At 44.0% G+C, this 22,661-nt stretch overlaps 1 protein-coding gene across 1 annotated transcript in view; it reads left to right on the top strand.

The window, feature by feature from the left end:
• The window catches only part of LOC144827863 (uromodulin-like), a 159,236-nt gene that overhangs the window by 111,909 nt on the left and 24,666 nt on the right, over positions 1-22,661 (top strand). Inside the window, exons 6-7 of the mRNA XM_078686027.1 lie at positions 2,130-2,289; positions 11,203-11,272. Of these exons, the coding sequence (XP_078542153.1) occupies positions 2,130-2,289; positions 11,203-11,272 (230 nt within the window). The remainder of the gene's footprint in view (positions 1-2,129; positions 2,290-11,202; positions 11,273-22,661) is intronic.

Genomic DNA, 22,661 nt, shown 5'->3' with positions numbered 1-22,661 from the left:
AAGAGCAAACAACCCTGATGGACTCCAGTCCTCACTTTCAAGGTTTCTGTGAGTTGTCCTCCATGGACTATCTAGCAGGTCATTCCCTCGTAAAAGTTCCTAATGATTCCTATAGGTTTGTCTAGTACACCACAGTAGTGGAGGAGCTTCTAATGGGTCCCTCTGTCCATTATGTCAAATGGCTTCTTGCAGTTGATGAAGTTGGCATAGAGGGAGGAGTTCCATTCCTTCGACTGCTCAACGATGATGATGTGCATGACTATACACAAGGTCATGATACCTATCATGGACCATCAACGCAACATACATTGTCATTGCACTACGATCTAACTCACTACAGACTTTTTGGAACAAGGGCACAATGGGAACATAATCAGGGGGACGATAATTGAAAACCCCAAATGAATTAAACTATTCCTGCTTTAAGTTGGCTTTCTCGTAATGAAAGAACAGCAGTGGGTGTATGGACACAAGACCCACATAGTCGGACTCAATAAAAAAATCTCATGGATGATGTTGTCACCAACATAACTCCTTCACCTACAGGGAGGTATCCAGACTGCCTCTTCCATTTATATGGCCTGTTTCTGGATCAGAACCTCTGCAAACTCAACCTGGCCCCAAGGTAACTCCTTGTTTCAACATTTACCTACTCTGTTTTGACTGATGATATGTACTTGCCCTTTTTTGATAATATTTATGAGGGTATTCTCCTTTTTAAAAAAAAATTTGTATACATTATGGGGCATATATTGAAAATTCACCTTCCTGCCCTGAGCTGCATGAAGGAGAGTGGGTAGGAATGTGCAATATTTATTATTATACAACACATTCCTGCTCTCTGTCTTTGCTGGTGCACAAATTGCTGCAAGCGCCAATTCAGGTACCTTTGCACCATGGTGCAAGGGTGCCTGCGTTGTAGGCAGGATTTGTTTTGTGCAGGAACGGACACCTTCCTGCATAAAAACAATCCTCTGAGGCTTTTTCCTCTACCTTTGTGTAGAAAGAAGAAAAACAAGGAGAAATAAACATATTTATTCTCATTACGCTTCCACTGTGGAGGTGCAGTATTTTGACACATTTCCAGGAATACTACTAATGGTAAATCTAGGAATTCACCAACATCCATTGGTGGGAGCATGGGGACACCCACCTTCCACCTATGGAACGCCTGCTGAGGCAGAGTAGCACCAAGCAGCGAATTGGGCTGCCTTGCATTACTCCACATTTACCACTAGGTGGCCCTGTGAAGCTTGGTAAATGCAATTCTGGAATTTAAGTCACCCTTGCACCCCCTTGTGTGAGAAATATGGTGCTAAAATATTAAGAACTGATAAGGTTTTCTCTTCCTTCACTTATTGATTATTACCCTGATCTCCAACCTTTCCTCCCCTTATATTCTATCCTCCTTACAGTAAGCCATCAATAACCAATGTAAATTACATTGCCTGCTCCTTGTAGCATTCTACGCTTTGGCCTTTAAATTATGAAACAAACTGCCATGGTAACACATACACATGGGTCTACATTTTCAGTGTACCATTGATGCTGATGCAATAGTGACATCACCCTGTACAATCAGCATCTCAGATTCTAACCGGAAGGGAGCCTCTGTGACTCCCCACCCTGGTGAGACTCATTTAAACACAGTAGAATTGAAGGCCAGCTGCAACAGTGCTTTTGCTGGCAGCCCCATGAGCCCAACTGACTACAAAACCCCATCCATGCTATTTATAAGCCCCGAAGGAGCAACACATTAATAGAATGATTGTTAACACACAAGCTGGCTTTAACTCCCCTTGTGCTATTAAAGAGGAACTAGAAAAATGGAAAGTGAAATTTGTTTATACATGATTCAGAAGCAAATGATTTCATATTCATGTCACTAATAAAAAAAAGGGAAGCCAAACCCATCCTTGAGTTAGCCCTGTTGGACATCAGTTTTGATTAAAAAGGACTGAACATCTTTCACTTTCATACACTTACACAATATCTGTACAATAAGGACATCTCACCCAGTGCCCTTGTAGGGCAATTAAGCACACATCATGGGTCAGCTTCCTTTAGGGGGTGTTGTGCTTTATAAACAGTCTTTTAATTTTACCTTCACAATGCTCTTCTCTTTGCAGCTGTGCAGTGACCCAGGACGTGAATGTACATTTGATTCAAAATGGCCACTCCCTGCAAGTCATGTTTGAGATAGAGACATTCATCTTTAAAGACCAGTCTGAAGTATATATGAAGTGTGATGTGTCCCTTTGCCCAATCACACCGTCAAATACCTGCCAGGTAAGTGATGAGGTTGATGCACAAAAATAATGTAAATTCTTTTTTAAACAAGCTGATGCATGAGCCCCACTTGAAGCAGGTGTGAGCACAGTCAGTGAGTTACTGGCATGAAAGGTGGAACTTTTCTCTGTGAGGAGTGTGAGTGAGTACAGCAAGACGTGAATATTCAAACAGAATCAACTTATTCTTTATTTTTCTAAATTAGGTTGGGGTTTTTATTATGTTGTGTCATGACTTTAGTACAGTTTGGTACTGCGTAAATATTTTCCTTCAAGTTAAGCCTGACTGCACTACTAGGAAAAAAGCTCGGGTCTATTTGGTGACTTTAGTAGCTCACCCTGACAAGGATTTAGATTATTACTTGAGGTAGGTACTCCACCACCCCAACTAATATTCGCATGTCTCACATTGTGTAATTGGTTAATAGCTAGTAACTTAACAGGAATTTAAATTTGATGCGGAATAACCATTAAGCAAAACACGGGGTAGAAGAGTAAGGGGCCCATTAGGATGTCGGGTGGATCGCCACCACCATGCAGGCGGTGGCGATCAGCCCGACATCCTTGCACGCACGCCACCCGCCCGCCACCCATTTTCCCCCGCCATATTTCAATGGCAGGGGGGACTGCGGCAAAAGGAAACACCGTCCATCGCTTTTCCGTCCCGGTCACCTTGCAACCAGGTCAGAAAAAGTTTAATATGGTGGCGCTGTCTATGAGACACCGCCATCCATATTAGTATGGGATTTTTGAGAAGCCTTTACGTGGCGGCATTGCCGCCACGGAAAGGCATGCGGTCTTCACTTTGGGGGCCCCCTGCTTGCCCCCATGTTGAAGGTGAGGTGGGGGGTGCACATGGGGGGGATGTGTGGTAGCCCCCAGCATTTGCATAGACAAAGCGGCAGGACCGTGCGGTGCCTGCCGCTTTGTCTATGCAAATGCGTCACATGCATTTTTCGCATAGTGGCGGGCGGTGCTGAGAGCACCGCCCACCACAATGTTAAAAATGCATGATGCACCTGCCACTGTGGCGGGCGCATCCTAATACCCCCCACGGGACCCCTGCCCTTATGGCCGGCGGTCCCGTAATCTGATGGGATGGTGGGCGGACTAAGGCCGCCCGTCATCCTAATGCCCCCTATGTCTTAAGGATATTTGGACAAAATATGGGGAAAAAACCTATGGAATACAAAAATATTGTGTCAAGAATATCGGCATGTAAAAATATCAACAAGAGTAAATTTGAAGATAAAACAATTCTTTTAAGAGATGTTCTTAATATTGGTATGAAATATGTCAATTTAGCACATATAGTTGTATGTAATACAATTTGTAAATGTTAATTAGTATGTCATTTATTGTAGTGTGTTTGATTTAGCATGTTTACTAATTTTTTATTTGTATTCTGAGAAAAAAATATATTAATTATGACATTTTGGAAATGTCTACTTATGTTGTAAAAATAAAGGTGTTCTAGTTGTATTTGAAGTGGTATATTGGGTTTTTTATGGTATAGGCGTATGGTGAATTCTAAAAAGTGAATATTCAAAAGTACGTAGTAGATTAATTTTTATAATGATATGCAAATAAATACTTAACATAATGTTAATAAAAAAATATTTTGAATTCTAATTGTTACATCAATTTTTTTAATTAAACTATTTATTGGCATTTATTAGAATTACATATTTCAATGCAATTAACTCATCACAATATATCCTTAACGGATGGTACAGCACCCTCTCCCACTCCGTATAGTATTTCGAGTTAGCCTTGTTGGCCCATGCTCTAGCATCAATGGAGAGAAGCAAGTATTGCTTCAAAATATATTCCATTTCCCCCACACCATGTCCCACTACTTAGGGCATCCTCTATTTGTGAAGACTGCTCGTTCAGCCAACATGCACCCATCAATATCCTGTTCCCATCCAACTATATATACAGACTATATTACGCTTCGTTAACATAAAGTCAGTGGCTGCCCATATTTGGTCTATTCGATTGAAGTCTGTAGCGTCCCATGTATTGAGCAGACATTACTTGGGGATCATCCTAAGGCTACCCCACTGACCTCTCTGACCACCATGTTGAGAGCCTTCCAGAATGACTGGATCTAGAGACATTCCCAGAGTATATGATATATGATAATATGATAAAACATGCCTGTCTCCCCACATCCCCGTCTACAGTCTGCGGAGCTACTTCGGCCCATCTTAACCAAGTGTATGTGTGCTGCAAACTTTTCAATTGGAAAGCCGCAGTTGGGATGGTATTGCCACCTCTCGTGGGGAGGACAGCACCTTGCACCAATCCTCCTCCTTATCCAAGTCCCCCACATCATTCTGCCAACTCATATATAGCTGTTGCAACAGGTCTGGTAAACTGTTAATTATTTTCCGTTAAATAAGTGAAATAGCTTTACTTTCCATGGGATCTGCTAGCAGTCTGGCCTTGAGTGGTGTGGCCTCCGGGATCCCATCCACCTTTCTGGTTGCCCAGTAAGGCATGTCGTATTTGCACTGTTACATAATTTGAATAAATTATCATTTATAATTAATGTAAATATACATTTAGTTTTTATATTTTAAATTGTATTATTTTATATTTATTTTGTTACATTAATAATTTTGATAAATTATAATTTGTAATTAATTAAACTACATATGAATGGTATGATATTTTCAAATATTAAAAAGCAAATACATGAAACAAATGAAAAACATAGAAAAATATATGCAAAATAATTTAAGACAAGTAAAATAATCTTACATTTTCTTTTATAAGATATTTACATGCTATGTTTGTGAAAGATAAATATTCATAATACAATTAGTATTAGAAATATATTTTTTAATTGTAATATTTTAGTACTTTCTATTGTTTTAATTGATTGTTTGATTTTGTGTTTTTATGATTGTTAATTATAGAATATGATTTTCTTTTCTGTTTTATGGTGTTAAATTTAATAATGTTAGCAGATATTTTGGGAAATATATAAATGATTATTAGGAATAATACATATCTTAGATATGTTAATGTTTAGATATGAATATGAAGGATTGTAGTTCTGGTTAGTGTATTTTTAAATTACATTTATTTTATTTTATAGATACAAAATTGTGTGTTTGGAAGGGAGTATTTATTGTGCATATGACGTTTTTAATTGTATTAACATAACATGTTTTAGATTGCAGTGGAAATAGGGCATTTCACCTAGTTAGTGTCCAATACATTCCTCAAATAGGCTTTGATTGGAGTGGGAATAGGGAATGTCACCCCTTTAGTGTTCAACACCTTCCCTCAATATGGTTAGATTGAAGTGGGAATAGTAAATGTCACCATTTTAATATCCAACACCTTCCCCAAATTGGACTAGATTGGAGTGGGAATAGGAAATGTCACCCCTTTAGTGTGCAACATTTTCTTAGAACTGGTTCATGTTAGAGTGTGATTATTACATTTTCGAATTTTAGTATTGAGTCCTCTGTTTTAATTTTATTTGTATGCAGTCGAAATAACTGTTGGTCTATCGAAATATATATATTTTTATTTTTACGTTTGTAAACAGTAATATAAATAAATACGTTTTCTAGAAGTAACACATGTATAGTTAAATAAAGAAAACATTTTTTATTAAATAAAAACAAAATTATGTTTTAATAGTATTGTATGTTGTACATTTTTCACTTTTTCCATTGATTAACAGTTTTTACGCTGTTTTAAATACATATTTTCAACATAATGATAACACTTTTTCAGTATATATTATATTATTATATATATTTGATTTATATTTCTATTTTGTTAACATTTTTAACAACATTTTTACATGCTTTACATGTTTAATAATTTTATACATTTTTCATACATTTATTCAAAATATGTATTACTCGTTAAGCTGCAATTTTTATTTTACAACTACCTTTTTTTCTAATCTATATGTGTTATTTTGTAATCCCTTTTCTTGATTCATGTTGTGCTATGATGCTACTGTTCGTCAGGACAGGTAAGTCCATTTTTAAAGATTGTTTATGCAGTTTTAAAGTAGAGGGTGTTGAAGGAGGATTAAAGCTTAGTTATTGTGTTTTTTTGGTTGTTTTTTTATACTATGTCCATACAGAAAGAAATTTGCAACGATAGAACAGAAAGTCGGAAAGTCGTATTTATTTCATTTCTTTTGGGTAAGAAATGCTATATTTAATTGTTTGTTTACATATTATGCGATTGTTACTTGGAATTGTGAGGTTTATGTGTTGCATTTATTTTATGTAATAGATTAAGTTTGTTTTTCAGTTGGGAATTTTTCCATTTTTTGTTTAAATCATGTACAGGTTTAAGTTGTATTTAATTTTTAGACTGATGTAATAAAATAGGATTAATATTTATATTAAAAATGATTTGTTTACATTTTACGGACTTTTATAGGTTACTATTGATTCTATAGTATGCCTTTGGCTATTATTTCTAAGTAATCTACTTCTTTGTTGCATTTGATGAGTTTGACTTTAAATTGTTGCATGTCATAAAATATTTTGGTTTATTTGCTACGTTTAGGTGCAATTTGCTTTAAACATTTCTCCAATCATAGTTGTTTGTAACCAAGGTATCTTTATAATGCTTTTATATATTTGTAGAGGGTATGCTTGGTTCTGCCTAATGTGGACTGTGAAAAGTTGGCCTGGCATATGCTTTCCACTATTCTAGTGGGCACATTGCATCAGTCCAAATAACCCTTATTGATAGTATGTTAAAGACATCCTTTATAAAAAAGCTATCCTAGTGGTACCTGTGGAGAGCAGCCTTCAGGCTAAGTCTTGAAGGAATATAAAGCAGCTTGTTTTACCAGTCTATAATCTGGTGAATTACCAAATGAAGGGAGAACCACACCAGGTATATATATATAAAATATATGTATTTATTCCAAACACATCCCACTAGTTTCCATATGAGGCTGGGGGCAAAAGTACATTCAGTAAACTTTATATCACACAGTAAATTAGCACAACATATGTTGAGCCATAGGGGCATACCAAACCATATATTAAGAAAGTGGGATAAGAACCACGATTTGCATAGACACAAGGTCCAAGAGCCTTAAGAGCCGCTGGGGCCACCAGGAACCACCAAAGGTAGTGACACAGGGGACCCACTGGGGACAAGTGCAGGGTGTGAACACAGCCGCGAATCACCATTAACTTCTATGGGGAAAGTCAATGTTTGATTTTTAAAGATAAAGGACATTTAGAAGAGGTCTTAGAGCAAATCCCTTCAGAACTAGGGGTTCTAGAGCCAACACCTACTGGAGCACCAGAGTACTCAAGTTACCTCCCCCAGGGAAGCCGGTGCATAGGTGTCTTTTGGTGTTGTGTTTCGTCAGCCTTTTCAATGGCGATCGGCTGCAAAGTGCTGATGGCTTCTAAGTGGAAAGTGTACGGTGTGATCCAAGCCTGAATCGAAGATGAAAAGAACCTGAAAGCAGAGGGGACAGAGTCTGGGTCATGTGCCAGGAGCATGATAGTCAAATGCCCATCGATGTTGGGTGATTTCACGTGAAGAAGGTGAAGCTTGACTCTTCAGCCACAAGGACCAGGAGGCTTTGGTGATGACCAGGACCTGGAATCGAGCTGTCCCACAAAGGATGTTGAGTACTGCGGGTGTCGGTTTCCGGATTGGACCCAACAATCTTTGGCAACAGCAAACGGTGCAGAAAGAAGAGATAGGCTTCGGTGCAGACCAGCAAAGTCTGAGGGACTCACCACTTGGTAGGGAGTCAGGGCATGTCTGGAGAAACCCGGAAACCCCAAGGAAAATTAGAGTTACCTTCAAGGGGACCCACCAGTCAACAGACCAGGGATCGTGAAGGAGCCTCAAGCAGAATTTCAAGAAATGGGCCCATGCAACACTCATGGAGTGTAGGCCCACAATCTTTGGTGCAGATGATGCTCGGGGCTTGGGCTACAAGTAACCCAAAGCACAACTTCATGAAATCTCGGGAAGTAAATGCACTTAGCCAATGTGCAAGTTGTCAAGGGGTTCAAGTAGTGTCATAAAACAAACAGCAAGTATTTATTTAAATATTTATGTAGACCTTTACAATTTATATGTAAGTGCACTACCTCACACTTTTCACCTCTCTGCCACACCCCACCACCCCGTACCACTCTCTCTGCTACCCACCGCAGACAACTTTATAGATAGTATTTTTAAACATTTGAATCTATGTACTTAAGATATTATCACCCAAACAGCACACACAACAATTTCCATTATTAGCCTACAATTTTATCTGCAACTTCCCAAACATAACACTGCTCCCCTGGCTTTAAGTGGGGGGTGGGTGTCTGTGGGGGTCTGAGCACCAGCACTTTATTTTTGAGGGACTCGTAATAGGTCTTTATGGGGGTCTATTTTTGGGCCTTGAAAACCTCATCTGTTTTTTTTTTCTTTATTGCACTGCAGCGAGACTGAGAAAACATGCACATTACTCACTACTTAGAAGTGCAGACAACATGCCAGGTGACTAGCACTTAGGAGAAGGGAAATCCTTTAAAAAGACACATTTCATTTTTTCTCAGAATTTCCCTTCTCCTATTGCAACACAGGTGCAACATCATCGTGGGGTAATTAGCAAACAGACCACCAGGCCCGCATTCCTACTTATTTACAAACATACATACATCTGTTCCTGCACTTATCTTAATTATCTATGTGCCCACTCGCCTATTGTAAGCAATGTGCCATTCATGCAGCCATACGCCTATATATCCATAGATACATCTGTCCCAGAACCAATCTCAAGCATCTATCAGCCCACTCGGCTATCGTAAGAACTGGTCCCTGTTTTCCTTTATCCTTCCATCCATACATTGATACATCCATTTATGCATCTATGCATTGATGCATCTGGCCATGCATCCACTCGCCCTTTATTCAACTATACTGTCTTATTTCCGTGCATCGTCCTTCCCAATCGGAAATATGACGTATTATACTCATCATCCAGCCTCTTAAGGGGTCGAAAGGCTTGCGAAAAGCATTGACAGGCAGATTTTTTTATAACAAATAACAACGCTTTGAGTTGCTCTTTGTGGAGCATACTTCACCACTCTTCTCTGGTGGAGTTTTAAAGAAAGGTCCATCTAGCAAAAGAAATGTAAAGGAGCTTTTAAGTGTGAGATGTTAATTTAGGAACATAACAATTTGTCGAGTTGTACACTGTTTTAAAGTGGCCGTGACTGACAGATACTGAATACGTGTAATTCTTACATTTGAGAAAGTATACCAGAGAGCTAATTTGGGGTGGTGAGAACCTTGAGTTCTATATTTCCATGTGAAGCACAGTATAGGATTATAAATGTAATTGAAAAGCTTTTATGTTCATATTAACCCCTTGCGTGCTTAGGATGAGCCGGGCTCGTCGTGAGGCACAGTAAAGCTGTGCTCATGACGAGCTGGGCTCGTCATAACGGCCGCCCACTCCCCCATGCGGCGAATTCCACGCCAGTGCGGGCGTTCTATTGGAGTGGGCGGAGTCATGACAAGTCCAGCTCGTCATGAGCCCAGCTACACTGGGCAGATGCCTCATCATGAGCACTGCGGTGCCACGCGTGGCCACTCCCCCCGCACCGCATGGAATTACCCCGCCTGCGAAGTGGTTAAAGAGGGGGTGTGAGAACTAAGTGAGGCAAGCAAAGCGTTTGTTTTCATAGCACTAAAACAAGAGAGTGTGTAAGGTCAGAGCAGGTTTGTGCTGGAGTTGCCTGCTTGTGGTCATTTCCAGAGGCGCATCGAGAGCGAAATTTTGGGGGAGTCTAATTCTTTCAGCATTAGGCAGAGTGGGGATGTGGGGGCTATAAAAAGGGGTGGAAAAGAACAGAGTCTTCTTTACCCAAAAATTATCTTTTGAAGACCTGTGAAGTACTAGGGTGCGGCTGTGTGTGTTTGCACCCGGGAAGCTGTTTGCGAGAGTCACCCAGTCAAAATTCTACCTTTTGGCTCATTCTCTGAAATGAAAGTCAGAATCCTCCAGCAGGACAAGGATGCCGGCTATATTTGATTAAGTCTTCTCAAAGGTGGATAGCTATTGGATGAGGTCTCACCGAGGCCTTTGGGTTTGACAGGAAAAGCTCACAGTGGGTAAAATCTAAAGTTAGCTGATGCTGCAGGTACCCCATTGGCTGCATACTTTGCATCCTTGTCACACCTTTGCCTGGTCAAAATTTCTACCTTCAAATTTAGTAATTTTTATGGAGCTCTGAATCCTCCAGTGCGGCAAGCCTCAAGATATATCTGGCGAGATCCACTGGATATCAAATACCTTTGCCACAAGTTCCCACTGAAGCTCCTGACGTCCAAACATTTTTCCAATCTCAGAGATTCTGTTGCAGGCTCTTGGCCACTTCCACGGCATCCAGGACCTCAGGGACAGCAATTACTGTTTATCGCTCACTCTAGCAGGGACCACCAGCAGTGTTCAGTTATTACTAGTCAACTTATCAGTACATGGCTCTTGCAGCTTTTTCTCTGCCAATAGCCACAACAAAGTTTAGCCAACTGACTGGGTGAGCTGCTTTTGAGTGAGAAGTCAATCCCTTGTGTTCCGCTTGTAAAGTGGGCTTGGATGTGAGAAGGTGCTGAATATGAGTACCTGTTAGAGACAAATGCTGCTTTTCATACTGGACATGGTAGGAGCATTTGAATAGGTAGTGTTCTAGATGTAAAGGTTAGGCTTGGTAGGAATCTCAAATTTGAGGGGTATGCCGGGTCATGGTGCAAAATGTGAGCTGAAATGAGGGGTGCCAAGAGTCAGTGTGGTGTTGAGTGTGGTAGTTGAACGAGAATTCCAGATTTGATAGAGCCTCCAGATGTGAAGTGAAAACTTAAACATCCTTGATTTTCTTTTATTCCCTTTCAGTGTTCATCTTCATCTCGTTCTGCTAAAGAAGACACTGTAACTCTTGAAATGGCTCCAATTGGGATTTCAGGTATAAACCATTGCTTTCATATTGTGTTCTACTGCACTGCTGTGGTTATTCGATTTGCAGTTTACATAAGAAGCCCACCCAAAAACACCCTGCTCTGCAAATATTTACTATCCGCTATTATACAGAAATGTTGTGCTTGAATAGTTTTGGAAGTGTTTCTTGTTATGTGTAAGTGGTTGTGGGACAAAAGTAAGTATGGGCAGAAACTTCGTTCTGCTTGCGTAATTTTGGCAATTTCCCGATTCGCGGATCGCGCCTAATTGCCCAAAAATCCGCAATTCGCGAGTTGGCTGATTTTTTTTCTTGTGCGCGCTTCAAAAATAAAATCTCGCGTGCACGCCATTGACTCACCATGATTCTGCGTTCGCTGATGAGTTTTCCTCCCTGTTTGTGAGCGCCGCGAGATTTTGGTAGCTGGCCGAGCGACGCCGCGATCACGAACAAGTCATTGCGACCCAAAACAGGAAATTGCTAACGCGAACACATCATTGCGACCCGAAATAGGAAAAAGCCATCGCGTGCAGGCTGGTTAAGTGGAAACAACATGTATGCGACCGTTGAGACCGCATGCGCAAGTTCGCGTTCCCGAACAAGTAAAAAAAATCAAGAACTCGCAAAAAAAATAGCATAGGATTTTGCGAATCGCGATTACGAATTCACGCAAATTCGCGTATTTCATATTCCCACATTCTGCCCATGCTTAGACACAATTGTGTGGGGTGCATGTGGTCCATACTGATGGGGAAACTGACAACTACTGTTGTGTAAAAGTAAACACTCGAAGGAAGAGTCAGGACACAGAGGAAGATGGCTACTTTTGTGTAGATCTTGATGACTCACAGACCTCTGCCACCAGCATCATTCTCAGATGAAGTGCGAAACTCTTCCCCCTCTGGATAGAATACAATCAGAAACCAAGGAGGTTCATGAGAAATTGCTGACTCATCATGTTTTTGGACCGCAGAGACCTTGAAAATGTGAGTAAATGCCTCTCCATCCTCTTTACCACGCTTTCTAATTTGAGGATCGAGGGCAGCCCTTAATGATAGTAAGCTCAAAAGGAGAGCTTGCACAGCACACTGACTCCAGGGATACAGCACTGAGGCTTCCATACCTCTGGTACCCTAGCCATCGACTCTGCAACTACAGATCTGTCCACATGGTGGAATGTATGACTTTACAACGCAAACATTTACAACGCCTGCCTTCACAACACAGTTTCGGACTCGCAACTTCAATAACAACGCATGATTTTACAACGCATTCCAAAACAATTTTTTTTTAGAAACTACATTTACAATGCATTCCATTTCAACGAATACCATTACAAGACATACCATTACAACGCGCATTACTTTAGAGCAATAGTAGGGTAAGTGTTGGATAGTGTAGGGTTACAAATTACTATTCCCCATTACTTACCTTATAATGCGTTGTAATGACATGCTTTGTAGTGACATGCGTTGTAAAGACATGCGTTATCGTGACATGCGCTATAATGGCTGCATTGTAATGGCATACAATGTAAAGGATGTTGTGTTGTAATGACTGCGTTGTAACGGTAGTGCGTTGTAATGACCGTGTTGTAAAGGTTGTTTCCAACATAGTGCAGTTGTGCATCATGTTCATGCCATTACATGTCCTAGAAGACCCAAGAGGCCTCCTCTGTAAGTGCTGTACTTCTGGTGCCATCTGCCAAGGGGTCCTATCTACCGACCAGATGATCATGAATGTGCGCATGGACTTAGCTGTATCTCCTTCAAAATCCTACCCTAACCTGGGCGTTAGTGGCTGCCCCACCCAATCTGGCCTTAAATACCTTAAGAGATGAAGACATACAGAATAGACCCTGGGTTCATTCTGGCAGGCCAATGGGAAAATCAGGATAAACCGGTGAGCAGCATTACATCCCACAACAATATAACAATAAGATGGCCTCAGTCATGAACTCACAAAACCTTTCTTCACCAAGTTTATGGGGACCCTTGGGGTCAAATAACAACCCTACAGTCACATCTTCAGGATTATAAGTCTCACTAGCGAATATTCTCAAAGATATGTATGTGGTAGGAACGTTATTGGGGTGCAGTGTTTTCATATTCAATACTATCAGAAATGGGTATTTTCCCTCAATAAGGTGGATGGACTTGAAAAGAAACTAACTATCACTGGAAGGGGCTGACTCTTGGGGTCCCTAGTTTTTAGTACCTTAAGCAGAAAGGGACAGTATGACACAACAAATAATTCTATGGAATCTCAGTAAACCTAGAGCAAAACAACATAAATGTTTTTTGGTCAAACATTTACCACACCTTACAGGATTGGCTTACTTTCCACTTTTATAACTTCCTAGGGCACACAGAGTCCAGGCCCAGATACTACCTAATAAAAACACAGAGAGACCCAAGCTGATCATAGCATGTCTCCTCTGATATGAACAAACACGGCAGACAGATACTAACAACGGTGTGCAAATATGTACCAAATGATTATGAAGGAAATACGTTTCAAAATGCTCCTGTCTTAGTAGAAAACAAAATACCTTCCTACCCCTTAAGCTGAAACTCAAAAAAAGAGCCTTGGCCTTTTAGAACTAGCCATAATGTGGATAGCCTTGGGGGTACAGCTAGAGATTATGAGTGCTCTTAGGAATGGTCAAAACGCTTAGACATAATTTATGAAGCAAGCATAAATGCCACACCACCGTCAATGCAAATAAATAGATCATCTGAAAGGAACAAATGGGTCTCCCAATGATCGTGGGGGCAACCATTCAACACTTTTCAAAAGTCAACAGAAAGTAACAAGGAGATAATGACTATGGAAGAGATCACACAAGGTAAGTACTGAGACAATTCTAGATTCTCAATAAAATCTGCCATATCACTAGATAAAGAATCTATGCCATAACACCCCAATGGTTGTTACTATGGACAGATGAGTATCCTTTCATCGAACCTTTGTTTACCTGAATGAATGAAAGAATAGAGTCTTATAAAGCACAACTTAGATCAAGGGCATCAAGGCGCTTGCGCAAATCATCCAACACACAGTCAGAGGGGTCAGCTTTACAAGTACGCCTCAGAGAAAAGCCAGGTTTTTAAGGCCTTACGGAACAGAGAAAGAGAGGGCTGCCCTATAAGCTCAGGAGGGTGAGAGTTCCACAATCTGGGCGCCACAATAGAAAACAATAGAAAACGCTCTACCGCCCCATTTTGCCCTTACAAACCTAGGGACCACAGGAAAGTTTTTATTAGAGGAACGAAGAGATCTACTGGGGGTATAGAGATGTACAAGTGACTTGATACCCTCCGGACCAGTGCCATAAAAGGCTCCATTGGAAAGACATTGAATTTTAAAAGTGATCCTACAATGTATCGGAAGCCAGTGTAAGTTCTCATGGGCTGCCAAGGCTGAGGCAGGTCTAGGGAGGTTCAAAACCATCTTCGCCGCAGCATTCTGGACCATTTGAAGGTGATGAATAAGACTCTTGTTAATGCCCAAATAAAGGGCATTACAATAGTCCAGTCTGGAAGAGACTAATGCTACCGTAGCCTGTTTCCGAGCATCTGGGGAAAGAATAGTGGGAGATCTTTCTAAGGATCCTAATAATGCCACAGCAGGTGGAAACAGACCTATTAACCTGATGGTCAAAGGAAAGGGCAGTGTCCATTAGCACCCATACGTTCTTGCCATACTGGCCTGGACGGGGGCATTCCCCAAGTGAGGGCGGCCACCAGTCCCTTGACCAAATTTCCTGATTGCCCCCAAAGATTAATACCTCAGTTTTCTCCCCATTCAATTTCAAGAAGCTCTGAACGATCCACTGAGAGACGGCCTCCATGCAGCTCCTAAAATTCTGAGCAGAATCCTATACTGAGTGAGTGAGCGAGACTATTATTTGGTTGCCGTCTGCATAGGACAGCATCTCCAACCCAAATGAACTCACCATCCTGGCAAGGGGGGGCCACATAGATGTTAAAAAGTGTAGAGCTCAATGAAGAGCCCTGGGGGACCCCACAGTGCGCAGGTTTAGAGGCGGAAAGAAACGGACCCAGTTTCACTCTCTGTTCCCTTTCATTAAGAAAGGAGGCAAGAAGACCCAGGGCACCCATCTCCCTGAGACGAGATACCAATATAGATGGAGAAAGAGTGTTGAAGGCCGCTGTGAGGTCCAACAGAACCAAAAGAGTGGTATGGCACTTGTCAACCTGAGAGCGAATATTATTAACAACTGCAGTAAGAGCAGTTTCAGTGCTATGATGTCTCCTGCCGACCCAGTGCCTTTTTATCAACATATCAACCAACCCTTGATAGGCTGAGCCCTAAGCCCAGATCTGTTGCTCTTCCGCTTAATGCCCACAACAGAAGGGAGAGGCAAGTTGAGGTGCAACCGGAGTGAGACACAGGGGTACCTGCCCGGGGGACCGGGACTTCCCACAGAGTGGTCATTCTAAGCTTCGACAGAAATGTGCAATATGGAGAAGAACTACAAACACATAGGTGGGACCTGGACTGCCAGGTGGCATCCGGGACTAGCACCATTCAATTCCATCCAATCTGGTTAGACCACTACGGGGGCTCAAGCTTCCAAGCTGCTTGGTCTTTGCTCTGCTGGGTGGCCTCCACAAAAGTCATACCCTTGAGTCAAACAATCATGGTTGGTAGCTTTTTACTTGAAACAGCAGCCAAAGCTAGAGAAGCAGTCCATCCCTAAATAGACCAATGACCGAATTCACAAAGGTAAACTGAGGTGAAAGTCTCACTTCACGACTTTTGGTATTCCCAAAAAGCATTTGCAAGTCAAAAAAGTTAGAAGTTTAGCTCAGTTAAACTTTACTTTTGATCTTAAGTTTAACTAAGACCAGGACTTTTTGTCCCATTTACACTTAAGACCAAAATGTAAGTTAAACTGAGAAAAAGGTCTAATTTCGATTTTTAAATGGATTTTCACTCAATGAAACAGAGGAGCCCTTCCTGGGCCTACAGAACCTTGTCCAGGGCTCCAAGTGGCACAGTGCGCTAGAAAATGGAGCCTAAGGCTTCTACCCTTCCACCCACTGCTGCTTTGACTAGCGGTCTATTGAGAGGTTCCTAACCTGGAAATGTCGGCAAAATGTCCCCGGGCATGTAGGGCTCCATCTAGAGATTAGTGCACAGGGATTTCACCTCTGGGCCAGCTAGATCTCTGACTTGGTGCCTCCCTGAGATACCAGGATCCCATAATGGGCACTTTAAGACATGATGGGATGGAGAATAGACCCTAGGGCTGGGGACTTCCACCTGTTGCCCTGCAGAAGCTCTGACCTGGTGCCCTGTCAGAGCTTTATAGTCTGGGCAGATAGCAGAGGCCTTTCTGGGGATGTGGGATCCTTTCCTTGGTTCCAAGTGACAGAGTAGGCAGGGACAGGGAGACCAGGGCCAGACTCCTGAGCCAGCTAAAGTACTCATCCAGGCCTGGTCCGAGCTTTAACCTGGGCAGGCAGGGGAAATATTGCCAGGCCTGTGGGACATGGTCATGGGCACTTTGCAATTCAGTGGGCCAACAAACAGACCCCAGGTCGCAATTTCCTTACTTTGGCCTGCTAGAGCACAACCTATTCTTGTGATCAGTGCATTCCGAGTGGCAGAGGTACATTCAAGTGAATATATCCAGCCTCCTGGAAAACTGACTGGAATTGAAGCTTCAATTTAGCCTCTCATTGGGACTACTAGGGTGACTCAGAATTCTGAACACTGAGTCATGTGAAGGAAATAATGTGTTTTGTTTATTTGATTTAAGTGAAGAATTTCACCAGTGGCGTTGTCATGGCACACTTTGCTTTACCTATATGGGCGTGAACAAAGACGCCTAATTATATTTTTGTACAGCCCAGATTATCTGGTGCATTCGGTTTGCCTTATGATTCTCACACGATTAGGGGTACTGGGAAGCTTTGCGGAGCTCTTTTTTAGGATTCGATAGTAGGAAATATTGTTTTCTTTTGCTTTCAGTCTCTTGGACATGTTGAGAAACTTTGTATGGATTTCCAGAACTGCAGAGCTCCGTCGGTTCCTTATTGATGGCTCAGGAGGTGCTACGCAGAGGCTCCAGGCTCTGGGTTTACCTTGATGTCCCACTAGCTCAACAAGTAAGAAACTACTCCCTCCTCACAGTCCAGCATGGGGTGCCCTTGATGTCCCACTAACTTCCCAAGTGAGAAACTATTGCCTCTTCCCGATAAGGCATTGGGGGATCTTGATGTCCTACTAGCTGGACAACTGAGAAGCTACTCCTTCCTCTCATGAAACATGGGGTGCCCTTGATGTCCCACTAGGTTGACAAGGAAGAAACGTTCCCTCCTTTCAATGAAGCATGGGGCACCCTTGATATCCCACTAGCTGGCCAAGACAGAAATGACTCCCTCCTCCAGATGAAGCATGGGATGCCCTTGATTTCCCATTAGCTGGACAAGTGAGAAACTACTCTTTCCTCCTGATGAAGCATGGGGTTGCCCTTGATGTCCCCCAGCTGGCCAAGTGAGAAACAACTCCCTCCTCCTGATGAAGCATGGGGTGCCCTTGATGTACCACTAGCTAACCAGGGGAGAAACTACTCCCTCCTCATGATAAAGCATAGGAGTAATTGATGTCCCACTAGCTGGACAACTGGGAGACTAATCCCTCCTCTCATGAAGCTTGGGGTGCCCTTGATGTCCCACTAGCTTGACAAGTAAAATGACTCCCTCCTCCCGATGAAGCCTGGGGGGCCTTTAATGTCCCACTAGCTGGACAAATGAAAACTACTCCCTCCTCCCGGTTAAGCATGGGATGCCCTTGATGTACAACTAGCTGGCCAAATTAGAAAAGACTACCTTTGACCCTGCTCACTGGCAGGTCACTCCCCATGCCACCACACAGCCACCAGCTGCCTCGTTGCTCCTGCTGCCTTCCGCCATCTCCCTGCTGCCTGCCACCATCTCCCGCTCCTTCCTTCCTGCCGCTGCGTTCCTGCGGCCCTGCCCCCTTGATACCCATTGGCCAACCTGCACCCTCCTCCCAGCTCCTCCTCCCTCCCTCTCACCCTCTTATGGAGACGGCGCAGCAGCCGTGCCAAAGGCAAGCACGTCTGTGCCTATCAGCGCCCATCCACGCCCGTCTGCATCCATCCGTGCCTGGACCGCGCTCAGCGCCAGAACCCCTGGACCAACCACGCCCCACTGCACCCAACAGCTGCCTCACCGCTGCTGAAGCAAAGTCACGAAGAACAGTTGATCACCACCCTCGCCCAGAACCCACCCACCGACCCCACCAACCCAGACGCCGCAGCCCGCAACCTCAGACAGTGAATAGACGATTGCGCCAACACCCTCACTCCACTCAAGAAACCCTCCAACAACCAGGCCAGCAAGAGAGCCACCTGGTTCACTGATGTGCTTCAGACCTCCAACTCACCTGCCGGAAACTGGATAAGATATGGCACCACAAACGCACTTCAGACAACCACGTAGCCCACAAGGACGCCACTCGCAGACATCACCACCTCATCAGAATAGCCAAGAGATCTTCCTTCAATGACTGCCTGGATAACAACGCACATGACAGCAAAGAGCTCTTCAGCATCGTAAAGGAACTCTCCAACCCCAGCGCCAATGCCAACGACATACCGCCCTCACAATAATTGTGCAACTCACTAGCCATCTTCTTCTATGACAGCTTCAACACCATGACCGCCCCGACTACGCCAGACCCCACCACCCCTGTGAACACCACCAGCGCCAACCGACTGACCTCCTGGTCCAACGTCAACGATGACGAGACACGCAAGGTCATGAACTCCATTCACTCAGGATCTCTGTCAGACCTGTGCCCACACCACGTATTCAATAAAGCAGACGCTGCCATCGCACCGCAACTACGGAAGGTCTTCAACATCTTCTTTGAAACAGCGACATTCCCAGAAAGCTGGAAACACGCTGAAATCAACACCCTCCTCAAGAAGCCCAAGGAGGCCCGAAGGACCTCAAGAACTTATGCCCCATCTCCCTGCTCCCGTTCCCGGGAAAGGTCATCGAGAAAATTGTCAACTTGCAACCGGCCCACCGCCTGGAAGACAACAACATCTTGGACCTGTCCTAGTCCGAATTCAGACAAAACCACAGTCTGAGACAGCCCTCATCGCCGACACAGACAACATCAGACGTCAACTAGACAATGCGAAACATGAGACCTCATCGTCCTGAACCTGTCAGCCACCTACGACGCGGTTTACCATCGCACTCTAAAGACACACCTCCTAGAAGCCGGAATCCAAGAGAAGGCCCTTGACTGTACCAGGTCCTTCCTCTCCGGCAGAACCCAGAGCGTCCGCCTCCTGCCCTTCCGATCCGAGGCCACCTACATCATCTGCGGCATCCCCCAGGGCTCATCCCTCAGCCCGACGCTGTTTGAATTCTACATGCCCCCCCTCCACAAGTGGCCTGCCAACACGACCTCAGCATCATCTCTTATGTCGACAACACCCAGCTCATCCTCTCCCTCACCAAGGACCAGCACACCGCCAAAACCAACCTCCATGAGGGAATGAAGGCTGTCGCCGACTAAATGCAGAACAGCCGTCTGAAGCTGAACTCGGACAAGGCAAAGGGTGCTACTCCTCGGAGCAAACGTTTCAGCCTGGGATGACTCCTGGTGGCCGACCACACTAGGAACAGCACCGACACCCACCGACCATGCACGCAACCTAGGATTCATCCTCGACTCGTGCCTCTCCATGTCTGAGCAGGTCAACGCCATCTTCTCCTCCTGCTACAATACCCTCCTCATGCTCCGCAGGATCTACAAGTGGATCCCGACCGAAACAAGAAGAACGGTGACACAGGCCCTCGTCAGCAGCAGACTAGACTACAGCAATGCACTCTACGCAGGAATCCCAGCCAAACACCTACAACGACTACAGCGCATTTAAAATGCCTATGCCCGACTGATCGTCAACGTCCCCCGGCCACAGCCACATCACCCCCACCTGAGAGACCTACTCTGGCTCCCCATCGACAAGAGGATCACCTTCAAGCTCCTCACCCACACACACAAAGGACTCCACAATGCCGAACCAGCCTACCTGAACAGCAGACTCAACTTCTACACGCCAGCCTCGCCACTGTCCCCCCGCATCCAACGAACAACCTCCGGCGGCAGATCCTTCTCCTACTTCGCCGCCAAGACCTGGAACACCCTCCCTACCCGCCTACAGCAAACCCAATACCTACTCGCCTTCAGAAGACTCCTCAAGACCTGGCTGTTCGAGCAGTAGCGGCACCACCCCTCCTCAGTGTCTTGAGACCCTCATGGGTAAGTAGCGTGCTTTACAAGTACTCTGGTTGATTGATTGATTGATTGATTCTCTCAATGAATCATGGGGCGACTTTTATGTACCACTAGCTACCTAAGCAAGAAACTACTCCCTCCTCCAGATGAAGTATGGGGCACCCTTGATTTTCCACTAACTGGACACGTGTAATACTCCTCCTTACTCCCAATGAAGCATGGGGTACTCTTGATGTCCCACTAACTGGACAACTGAGAAACAACTCCCTCCTCCTTTGATACATGGGGTGCCCTTGATGTCCCACTAGCTGGACAAGTATGGAACTACTCCCTCCTCCCAATGAAGCATGGGGTAGTCCTGATGTCCTACGAGCTAGACAAGTGAGAAACTACTCCCTCCTCCTGTGATTCATTGGGTACCCTTGATGTCCCACTAGCTGGACAAGTGAGAAACTACTTCCTCCTCCTTATGAAACATGGGGTGCCTGTGATGTCCTACTAGCTGGACAAGTTAGAAACTACTCCCTTCTCTCGATGATGCTCAGGGTCCCCTTGATGTACCACTAGCTGGCCAAGTGAGAAACTACTCCCTCTTCCAGATGAACCAAGAGGTGCCCTTGATGTACCACTAGCTGGCCAAGAAAGAAACTTCTCCCTTCTCCAGATGAACCATGGGGCGCCCTTATGTTCCACTAGCTGGCTAAGCAAGAAACTACTCCCTCCTCCAAGTAAATCATGGGGTGCCCTTGATGTGCCACTAGCTGGACAAGTGAGAACCTGCTCCCTCCTCCAGATGAAGCATGGGGTGCCCTTGATGTCGCACTAGTTGGACAAGCGAGAAACTACTCCCTCCTCCAGATGAAGTATAGAGTGCCCTTGATGTCCCACTAGTTGGGCAAGCGAGATACTACTCCCTGCTCCCGATGAAGCATGGGGGGCAATTGATGTTCCACTAGCTTCACAAGTGAGAAACTACTCCCTCATCTGGATGAAGCATGGGGGCCCTTGATGTCCCACTAGCTGCAACTTTCTAGTGTTTCTGTTGATCCTGGTGGGACACCCGCTCCTAACCCTGTTTCATTATTTGAAGATGTGGTAGTTAGTGTTAATGAAAACAGTCTGAAAAGAAAACGTAACTGTAAAACAAGTGCCTGTAATAACTTATTGTATCACAGAACCTTTCACCTATTGTTAAAAACTATAATTTGAGTATGAAAAAGGAGAGCATTTCAGACCTGTATTTATATAAAAACACTATCAGGTGTAGTATAAAGTAACAGAGTTCATAAAAATCTAAAGACATGTAGAACAAGAGACGAGAGTGTCATAGATGACCTCAATATAGCCTAGCATGTGCTGTTCTAAATTGCTTCTTTTTTAGAAAAAAAATGAAATGGTCACTTACTTGTAATCCTTATTCTGTATCACAGAGATCTTCACTGACATTATAAATGTTGAAGCAATTCCCTGTAGAGAGAGTCTGGGCCCTAGAACACTATAGGGTTCATTATTATGTTGGGCTGACTTGCGTCTTCCCAACACCATCATAGATACAGGTCTGACCAGCCACCAGTTGGCGGTCCCAACCGCTTAATTTTGATGCACCTGCACACGGTGCGGTCGCCAGCTCCCTTTTCTGTATGGGAGATTGTGCTGCAGTCAGAAACTGGCTGCAGGACAAACTCTCATACAGAAAAGGGAGTTTGTGTTCATCCCTGCACAGTGTGGTAGGCACCTCTGCCAATCGGTGCAGGGATCAACACCTTGGCCTCTAAGCGGAGGGAGCAGAAAGTCGGGACCCCACTAGGAGTACCCAAACTTGATTTCCAACAGGCTTTCCATGTCGGAAAGCCCGGAAAGGTAAGCATTTCAGAAACAGAGCATCGTAATCTGGTCATTTTAAAACGCCGTTTATATGGATTACATGCTGTTTCCGACTAGCAGTACAAAAGGGGGTGGTGATGGACGGAGCATCTGAACCAATCAAACACTCACACCCAGTCAAAAGATCTGGGTTTGATCCATCACCGTTCTTTAGCCCAATCTGCCACCTCAGTTCAGACATGGCTATATGCAAATCAGT

This window comes from Lissotriton helveticus, chromosome 4_1 (assembly GCF_964261635.1).
Source record: "Lissotriton helveticus chromosome 4_1, aLisHel1.1, whole genome shotgun sequence".
Taxonomy (NCBI): Eukaryota; Metazoa; Chordata; class Amphibia; order Caudata; family Salamandridae; genus Lissotriton; species Lissotriton helveticus.
Note: the sequence above shows the minus strand (reverse complement) of the source record. Positions and strands in the feature narration are given on the sequence as shown.